Here is a 9699-nt window from a genome sequence, read left to right on the forward strand (position 1 = left end):
AAAAAAAAAAAAAAAAAAAAAAAAAAAAAAAAAAAAAAAAAAAAAAAAAAAAAAAAAGCTAAAATATTATTTTAATACTGTTTAATTTTATTCTATATAAATTTTAAAATTTAAAATCTGAGTCTCTAACTTTTAATAAACCTTAATTCTTATAAGTCTGATATTTCTTTATTTTTTTTTAATTGAAATTATTGTTATGTTTTTGCTAACTAATAATAATTAACCTCTAATCGGTAATACAACGGTATTTTAACCAAAATCTTTTTTAAACCGTAAAATTCAAAGATTATCCATAAAAACCAACTCATTTCATAGCAATATGTTATTGCTAATTTAAATGAAATACACGTTTCAAACAATGACTGCTTGAGATTAGAAACAGCCTTACAGAACTTGCCACGTAGCTGATTTGACTCAAATTCGGATATATATTCTGGATGACTTGGCAGCGATGCCTTCCTCTCGTCTACCTGCCTGTCAATCCATCAATATTATTATTTTTTCTTTTTCACAAGGTCAACATTAACTACCCTTTTCCGTCTTTTTCTCTCTCTATCTCTTTCATTAATCCACTTATTTTATCTTTTAATATTTAAAATTTATTATCCATTTTGATATGTTAGATACTGTTATCAGTCTCACAATTTTAAAATGTGTTTATTACAGATAAATTTTCATATAATTTTAAAGATGCTTCGTTTTCCTTATCCTAATAAACAACGATACATAACGAGTCAAAATAAACAATATTTAGTAACTAAGTTATTAGATCTGATTGGGTTGGAGAGTGGTAATGGGATATTCGGCACTACACTACAAATAAAGCTTGCGAGTGAAAAAAACGACAAGTTATTGGTGGAGACCTTATATGAAAAAGAAGTTTTCTTTTTATTTTTGAAGGAAAAAAATAATAATAAAAAAGGTGGCGGCGGTCCGAAGTGATAATTCAAACAAGAATTTTTGAATTAACGCACAATTGTTCCTTTTTCATCGCAATACGTGTCAAGTTTAGAGAGGCTAATTCGATTCGTTTAATTATGGGCCCCATTTAAAATCTTCCCATGCTGGTCCCACCAAAACCTTTTCTATTTCCTATTTTATTTATTATTATTATTATTATTATTTTATAAATAAAAATATCAACTTATATATACTAAAATGAGATGTATTTTCCCTTAAATAATGTTCATGTTCGACGTGTTAGTTTTAAATGGTTCGCTTTTTTAATTATTTTAAATTCATTTTTTTATAGGAACAAATTATAAGTTTATATATATATAAAATAAAATAAAAATTAATTCTTGAGACGTGACAAATCAAAAAAAAGTTTATAAATTCATGACTAGAAAGTGAAATTGAGAATCAAAAGCATACGAATATATACACAAGCATAGCATATGCGATTATATATGTTTATGTATGTTTAATGATGGAATCAAAATCAGTTCTATTCATTTTCCAAAATTTTAAAACGTCGATTTAAAATGGTGAAATGTAAAATAAAAAAGAAAAATAAATATCTTTTTCCTCCTCTGTCGTCTACTCTATCATCCCGACACAAACATTTTATTTGTATTCTATATGTCACATTAGGATTATAATTCCATTTGAAAAATTAAAATAATCAATCAATTTGAGAGGAAAAAAAGCATAATATATAATGAACATAGGGAAGCACCTCCAAAGAAAGATGGAATCCCATTTGTCAAAGATATTGTATTATAAAGCGAGTGAATAAAAATAATATATTCTTCACTCTAATCATCCCAATATTCGAAATACGTGGTGCATCTTAACATTAAGAATTGACATTACCTTTCATTTGCTTAACTTTTGGACGATAATAAGAATAAATCTCTTGCGACCAACTCACTAACCTACCTTATATTTTTATTCAATTTTTGACTTTTACATTAAACTCAGTTTGTTAGGGAGAGGTTTCTATATTCTTATAAAAGATTATTTCATTATTCTCTAGGAGGGATGTAAGATTTAAGACATTAATAAATTTAAATGGAATCGGTTGAAAATGAGTGTTGATATGCATACACCCACTCCTATAAATACCATCACCTTCTTCTCCAACAACCACAATTATTTGAGGTTGGAATAAGAAGCAAAAGTAATAGTAATATATAAATGATGTCAAGGGGTGTGATAGAGCCACTTATTGTGGGGAGAGTGGTGGGCGACGTGGTTGATTTGTTCTCTCCAAGTGTGAAAATGAGTGTGGTTTACAACTCCACCAAACAAGTCGCCAATGGCCACGAGCTTCCCCCTTGTTTTGTTTCCTCTAAGCCACGCGTTGAGGTCGATGGCGACGACATGAGATCGGCTTTCACTTTGGTATCTCATTTCCCCCGCCCTTCCTCACTTCATTTCCTTTCATTCTAGTGTTTTAAGTAAGTAATTCATTATCTTGTTAGATTATGATCGACCCAGATGCTCCAAGCCCCAGTGATCCTTTTCATAAGGAATACCTTCACTGGTTTGTTCTCTAAACACCTTTATTCTCGAGTTTTGATGTGCGTGTATGACTCAAATATAACCATCTCTCTTTATTGTCTCTCAGGATGGTCACCGACATTCCTGGTACCACCGATGCTTCTTTCGGTATGCTACTTTCTCCTCCATCCACTAATTAAAGGATTGATTGTGAGTTTATAAATAACTAATACATCTCCGTGGCTATGACACGGAAGAGCTTATATTCAAAATTGACAATATCATATCATTGTGGAGTATCCTGATTCCTAACATGTTTGAGTACAATGTCTTATTTTCGTACTCTTGATTTGACACAGGAAAGGAGATGATGAGTTACGAGAGCCCGAACCCGCTCATTGGAATTCATCGTTATGTGTTCGTGTTGTTCAAGCAGCACGGGCGGGAGACGGTGAGATTATCATCGTCTTCGAGACAACATTTCAGCACAAGAAAGTTCTCAGAGGCGAATGGTTTGGGGCTTCCAGTGGCCGCAGTTTACTTCAATGCTCAGAGAGAGAAAGGCACAAGAAGAAAATGATATAATGTATTGTGAAACTGCCTAAGAAGCTAAGTTAGTGGTCATTAATATTGTGGTTTCATTATAGCCTTTGTTCTCCATCTCTGTTTCTTGTCTCTTAAGGTTCTTGTATTGTCTATTGCGAATAAATTCTCTGTTTGGCACCTCAAATTTGCTGTTCCAATTCAACTATAATTTTGTGTTCATAGTTCGTATTTTAGTGGTTTATCGGAAGATTTGATTGTTACTTTTTAATTTAAAGTCATATTCTCTCGAATCATAAACTTTAAATTAGATTATTTGATTCCGAAGTCAAAATTTCTTTCTCCATAAAAATTGATTATTCATTCTATCTTCCGTTCTTTCTCACGAAAAGAAATTATTCATTCTATCCTCAATTCTATCGTGCAATATATGCATGATATTTATTTCATTCTCTTATATTAAATTATCAAAACTTATCTTTAAAGTATTCCTTCACACTATCTAAAATCTCCACCTCTAAATTGATACGAGATATCATACTATACTCGATATACTCGAAAACCCTATATCTAATTATCCTTTTACTCACGGGTTACTGGCTCTCTTCTAACTCTATCAACCCGAAAAGGTTAGAAAAATTACTTTAAAAAAAAAAAAAAAGATGTTATTATTATTATTATTATTTAAAAATTTTTGTTTAGTTTTAGCAATTTTCGAAAGATGGACGATAGAAGGAGATTATTGAAGGTTTGAAAAGGAAAGAGAGAGGGATACAAATTGAGATGAAAAGTGTCCTATGGCTATACAATGCTATGCACATAATTGAAGTAGGGTTGGGAGTGTGTGTAAGAATCTGATTGGTTGGCATTATTTAGTAGGGTAACTTTAAGGATCCAATTGGTGACAGGCAGCGTCTATAGCTAAGTGGTCCTAAATGGATACGTGGCAGCCAATGAGATGGGTTCTGACGGCGTGTCTCTCTCACCACCCAATCAGTGAATAGTGAGCATATAAATGTTTTGCTGCTGTTTTCTCCCAAAGTTCCCCAACTTTATTGTTATTATCATTTTTTTTTTTATAATTTTTATAATTTTGGGCGGCGGACAAAGAGGCTTCGTCCACTTGCATGTCACATGTATTTCCTTAAATCAATCAAATGAAATGTTTACACCATGGGAACATATCACTTGAAGAAGTATTATTAATTTTTAAATTTTTGAATATTTTAATTTTATTAATAAATCTTCGCCAAATCAAAATATATAAATATTAATTAAATAATAAAATATTCAAATTAATTGTTTAATCATACCATCGCCAAAAATTTTATGAGTAGTGAAATGGAGATAGAAAGAGAAAAATAGGCCCACAGAGCCCATTTAAGAAAAGTTGGGCCTTGGATGGATGAGTTTAAGTAGGTTAGTTCCAGTGGGCCTTATTGGGCCGAATTCCATGGAGACCCCGGCTTATGAGAGAGGGAGTGTGGAACATTTTTTCCTTGTTAGATAAATGGGTCTGGGACAAAATTATACTCGATATAAATAGCGAAGGAGAATCTACACCGTGATTCCCACCAAAATAAATGAAAATTTTTGCAAGAATGAGGTTGAAACATTTGGTGGAGATGGAGACGGAGAAGGCTTCTCCATCTCCACCTGCACCCTGTTCAATAGACATCTCTATTTGTGAGTATCGTATCCATCACACGCGTCGTCAAGTAATGCAGATATCGGGGGCTCACAAATTTGTAAAGCAAAACCAAACTGTAGCCATTTTTTGAGTTGGAGAAACAAGTACATAACTACAACACAAACAGTTTCACAACACACCAAGAAAACAACTCAAGACAAACATTCCAGACAAGTTCTCCACACTGGTCATCGAGTCAATACCCGAACCGAACCGAACCACCCACCCAACCAACCAGAACAATATAGACTTGTATAAACCCGAAACGAAATCCCATATTCACGGTTCGTTCTTGACTAGAAACCTCTGTTTCGACAGTTCTCTGCCTGAGCTTTTTTCATGTCCATTCTACCATCTTTCCCATAAGCTTTGCATATGAGCCTACCCTTACCTGTCTGACAAAAGAGAAAATAAAGAAAGAAAAAAAAAAGGCACCAAAAGCTTGCTTTCTGAGCAAGCATTATTATGATACTTGAAGGGCAGTTTTGATCTTTCGAATGGTGCAAAAAATGAGATTGTTAACCGTCTCAACCGACTCGACCGTGAGTTTGGCCGTTGGAAGATTATTCACCAGAATCTGGAATGCTACTGTGAGCAGACATCCATTATCATGCCCACTGTTCATGCCTGACTTCATCGATGCGTCTTTGTCGTTGTTTGTAGCATTGGGGAGAATTGCAAATCCCGATGGTAATAGCGATACGTAAGCGGAATCTCCTCCACGCATCATCAAACTAACCGAGGCTGTGTCGACTGGAGCGTAAACAACCAGTGAGCCTGATATATCAGTCCAAGTCTCTTGCAATATGAACATGGTGCTCTCATTAGCATTCATGGGCTGCAAAACATGAATTTCAATCTTCAGGATAACAACTCAACAATACCAATCAATTTATAGACACAATTCAAGATCGCTCACATTCGCACGTAGGAGAGAAACACGGTTATCCGCATCCTGGCCTTTCGAGATACGAACCATCTCTAGCATTGGCCTACTGTTGGATAAAATATCCCACTCACTCCGTAAGCGATCATCTTGCAAGAATGCAAACAACCTCTGCTGAGTTACAGGCATCCAAACTGAAGTTGCAGCACTCAACACGATACCCGGTGGCTCGCCAGGCTCGTTGATGCTCTTTCTAGCCATCACTTTTACATCTTCACTAATATTACCAACAACCAGCTTGTCCCACTTATGTAAACTTGAACTACAAAGCCCCGAACAGAATTTATCCACCATACGCTGCGATAGCTTCAGCATACTTCTTCTACCGCCCGGAGATATTCCTGTTTTATATCACAAATGTAAGAACGTGAAAGCAAACACACCGTGCAAGGATCGAGTAACGAGAAAAAAATGAGACCTGCAGGATCTTCAGTGGGAATAGTAGAAGACATCAGAATCGCCAAACATTCGCATTGTCTTTGAAGGTTAGCAAGCCACCGTTGTGAACCGAAACCGATGCCTGAACTAATTAACTGGCGGTAAAGCTGGTGTATAACAGTCTCATCATATTCTGTATGTTCCACCCATGTTACCTACAACTAACAAACCATCCATGAATATGGTGACACCAAAGAAAAGGAACACGTGAGATTGAGAGGATGAAAAACCTCTGACATCTTGGTCGAGATTACATGCAACTTGAACTAGTTGAGTTATGCTTAAATTGACTTTTAAATCTTTATAGAATAAGTTAAGAAACCAATGTATTCCGAAATCTTGACCAGCAGATTTCACGTAGTAATTTAATGCATAAAACGGCTGTCTCGTATTTTTAAAATGAAGACAAAACGTCAGCGTGTCTCCTGAGGTTCTATGTTAGATGTCAGTAGACCAGATCTAGGTCATACACCCCCGTGGACCGAAAACAAAACAGCATCGATAACGGGCACAGAAGCAAGGCATCAAACAAAAACTAGATTAACATATTCATAAAAGGGTGCAGATTCCTAAGTTAAATACTATACTATATCTCAAAAAGCAGCCCATTATGGTGGATAATATTGATAAATAAGTCATGTTTGGGTGTGGCTGCTGGAGGAAATCCATGTTCCCAACTGCATAATATTTTAATCTCTAACAGACTTGAAAGGAAAGAAATTTGAAGCTCGAAATTACCTTGGAGAAACCATTAGGCATATCTTCCACAACACAGCCTGAAGGGAGCCTCCTGCAACCGAGAAACGTGTTCGAATCCGAACCTTCTCCAATGGAAACATCAACTACAGCCCATAAACCATCAGCATGCTGCCTGCAGAAGCGAAGGAACTTAAGCGTACGCACAGGAACCAGCGGGGAAAGTACTCGGAGTTCAGCATGCATCTGAATAAATGAATGTTTGTTAGTTTATATACGTATTATCCGCACATTAATGTCGTGAGAAAAGGGGAGGGAGGGGTGCATAGAGAGATACCAATTGTAATGCACCGTTTCTGGTTCCACACATGCCACTAGTTATCACGTCGATTGTCGTAGCTCTAGCTATCAAGCAAGGAAACATTTCTGCCCACCGGTTCTATTTTAAAGCCAAACGAACAATCTGTTAGTCTCTCATCAAAGCATTTTAACAATCAGTATGTTTTAGCATTAATCTATTATAAAAAGGCGAAAATACATACTGCATCCATCAACGTCTCGACAAGTGCCAAGCTGTTGATGATGACCATGGTAGAATCTCTGGTGGCCTCTGTTGTCCAATTAATGTGCTTCATGCCAGCTGAAGAAGGAAAAGTCCTTGAATATTCATCGAGGTTCAATGTCTCTCTGCTACCACCATCCCGACTTCTGATCCAAAGGGGGGCATCCGTTTGAGCCATCTCAACTAATTCATTCATAGCTGCCAAAGCAAAATCCACATATATTGTTCTGTCAAGTGGTATATCATTGCCTGAGACGCCCATTTCGGGCTTACTAATAGGCATCACAGGGCCAGCACCGAAATGTCCGTTTCCCAGCCCCATAGAATCAGAAACGGTACTCGACCTTCCGATTCCACTTCTTCCAACAGACAGTTCCAAGCAAGAGTCAGAACTTGGTGAAGAGCCCTGATTGCCAAAGGGTGAAGAAACTGGCCAGCCCAGGAACTTGTTGGTGACAGTATATAACCGGTGCAGTTCCTCTCTTAATCTGGCATTCTCAATTCTAAGATGGTGTTCTTCAAATGATAGATGACCAGGAATTGAAGGGCCACCACAAGTATTACATGTTGGATTAGCAATAGCATCCTTCATCACACTATTCTCGGCTCGGAGCTTATCATTTTCTTGCTTAAGAATTGCATTCTCATGGCGTTCTATTTGTGTCTGATACATTTTTAAACATCGTACGTTATATTACCTTCTTCGCCACAAAATTTTACGAACAACAGGATATGCAAATGCACACGAATAATGGTTAGCTGTTTACCTTCATCTGTGTTCGACGATTTTGAAACCAGAACTTCACTTGCTTTGTCTCCAAACACAGCCTCCTACTAAGTTCACTTCTTTGTTTATCATCAGGATGAGGGCATTCCTTGAAGAAACTAAACCAAACAACAAAAAGAAAGAAAAAGAAATCAAATTACTATGCATGTGCTACCGAAAGCCAAAACGATCAAAAGAGAAGATTAAAAGATGTACATCTCAAGCTCTTGGATCTGATGGGGAGTATGCCTATGGTACTTTTTCCCTTTCGGTTGTTGTTCGTCGTTAGCGTCTCGATCGTCCCCAGATAAAGCACCATCTATGTTGTCGCTGCCTGATCTGCTATCATATTCATCTTCCCTCATCCTCACAGCTCCACTCGGATCAAAGCCATCTCCAAGCAGACACACTTCACCATAACCATCCATTTTCCTCTGCAACATAAACCAATCAAACAATTCATTCGCGGACAAGAAAGGATCCTAAAACTAATGCATAACACAAAGATACTAGAAAGCAATGATACACATGAAATTAGAACAAAATGGTTGATGAAAACAATGAAGCGACACACATGGAAGTGGAACAAAATGGTTCATACTGTGGAAGTGGAGAATTCAGAGGAGCTGGGAATTGAACTGGGAATAGGCATGATGATGAGGTTGTATTAGCCACGGCTCTAGATTTCAGATCAAACCCTCCAAAATTCAACAGATTTACACAATTATTTCCTTTTTTGTTTAGGGATTCCAGGTTTGCTTAAAGGCTTAAAAAATGGGAGTTCTAAGAGATAGAAGTAACCGTCTAGTTGATTTCTGGGTTTGACTAAAGCAAAGTAATGAGATATTGAGCACAAACAGACACCAAAGTCTACATTTCTCAATAGAAAACAGAAAGTTAAAGCTTTTTCCGCGTCAACGCCCATGCATGAATAGCGACTTTTTTCACCTCTCTGTCTCTTATCTTTTGAACACTTTCTCCGTCCAGAAAATCAGTTGCACAACAGTACAAAACCCAAGAGGAACAGGACAAAAAAAGTCCTCTTTTTCCTCGTTTCCATCCAGTTCATATCTCTCTACCAAAGAAGGCCGATACAGTATGAAACAATACCCTAACATTCAACATTCTTGACCCCATATTTGTCAGACCCAGATTGAGAAAACAAGAAACAACCCAACAAGAAGCCAAAGGAAGACAAAAACGCCAAACAAAGAGGTTGCAAGCTTTTGTTTTCGTCTCTGTTTCCATATTCACACTGTACGCCATGAAATTTACCTTACTAAAGATCAAAGACGTAGAAAAGAGAAACAACCCATTGTTCTTCCTGTATCAGAGAAGCGGAAATGGAAGAAAAAAGTAGGAAGTGCATGCAAAAAGTGAGACCTTTTAGATTGCTTAAACGTGAGACTGTGAAAGGCAGAGAAAAAGGGAAGAACAACAGAGTTCCGCCAACAAATTAACGGAATGGAAGTTTCAGATTGTCGCGATGGGATCGGTGGAGGAGACAAAGACGTATAAAATATTCATAAAATCCTTCTCTGGTCGTGAGCTGAGCTTGATTGTCACTGAAGATCATGAGATTAAGACCCACAAATTAAAAATTCAAAGACAGT

The 9699-nt window shown here is 36.7% G+C and overlaps 2 protein-coding genes across 3 annotated transcripts; one reads left to right on the forward strand and one right to left on the reverse strand.

The window, feature by feature from the left end:
- Positions 1 to 2090: 2090 nt before the first annotated feature.
- Positions 2091 to 3175, forward strand: LOC111430744 (CEN-like protein 1). Its single transcript, XM_023067139.1, has 4 exons — positions 2091 to 2346; positions 2427 to 2488; positions 2573 to 2613; positions 2805 to 3175. Exons 1-4 carry the CDS (start codon positions 2140 to 2142, stop codon positions 3023 to 3025), a joined length of 531 nt encoding a protein of 176 aa, XP_022922907.1. The 5' UTR covers positions 2091 to 2139; the 3' UTR covers positions 3026 to 3175.
- A 1562-nt stretch (positions 3176 to 4737) lies between these two features.
- On the reverse strand, positions 4738 to 9678 carry LOC111430477 (homeobox-leucine zipper protein ANTHOCYANINLESS 2-like). Of its 2 annotated transcripts, none has more exons than XM_023066711.1 (9): positions 9470 to 9678; positions 8303 to 8520; positions 8088 to 8205; positions 7301 to 7984; positions 7096 to 7197; positions 6801 to 7004; positions 6043 to 6217; positions 5598 to 5965; positions 4738 to 5516 (listed from the first exon to the last, which is right to left on the reverse strand). In XM_023066711.1, the coding sequence occupies exons 2-9, from the start codon at positions 8512 to 8514 to the stop codon at positions 5142 to 5144; spliced, it is 2238 nt and encodes a 745-aa protein (XP_022922479.1). In that variant the 5' UTR covers positions 8515 to 8520; positions 9470 to 9678; the 3' UTR covers positions 4738 to 5141. The 2 variants fall into 2 exon arrangements, with proteins under 2 accessions (XP_022922479.1, XP_022922478.1); XM_023066710.1 differs by lacking the exon at positions 9470 to 9678 and adding an exon at positions 8688 to 9398.
- Positions 9679 to 9699: the final 21 nt, after the last annotated feature.

The sequence above is a fragment of the Cucurbita moschata genome, unplaced genomic scaffold (genome assembly GCF_002738365.1).
Source record: "Cucurbita moschata cultivar Rifu unplaced genomic scaffold, Cmos_1.0 Cmo_Scf00034, whole genome shotgun sequence".
Taxonomy (NCBI): Eukaryota; Viridiplantae; Streptophyta; class Magnoliopsida; order Cucurbitales; family Cucurbitaceae; genus Cucurbita; species Cucurbita moschata.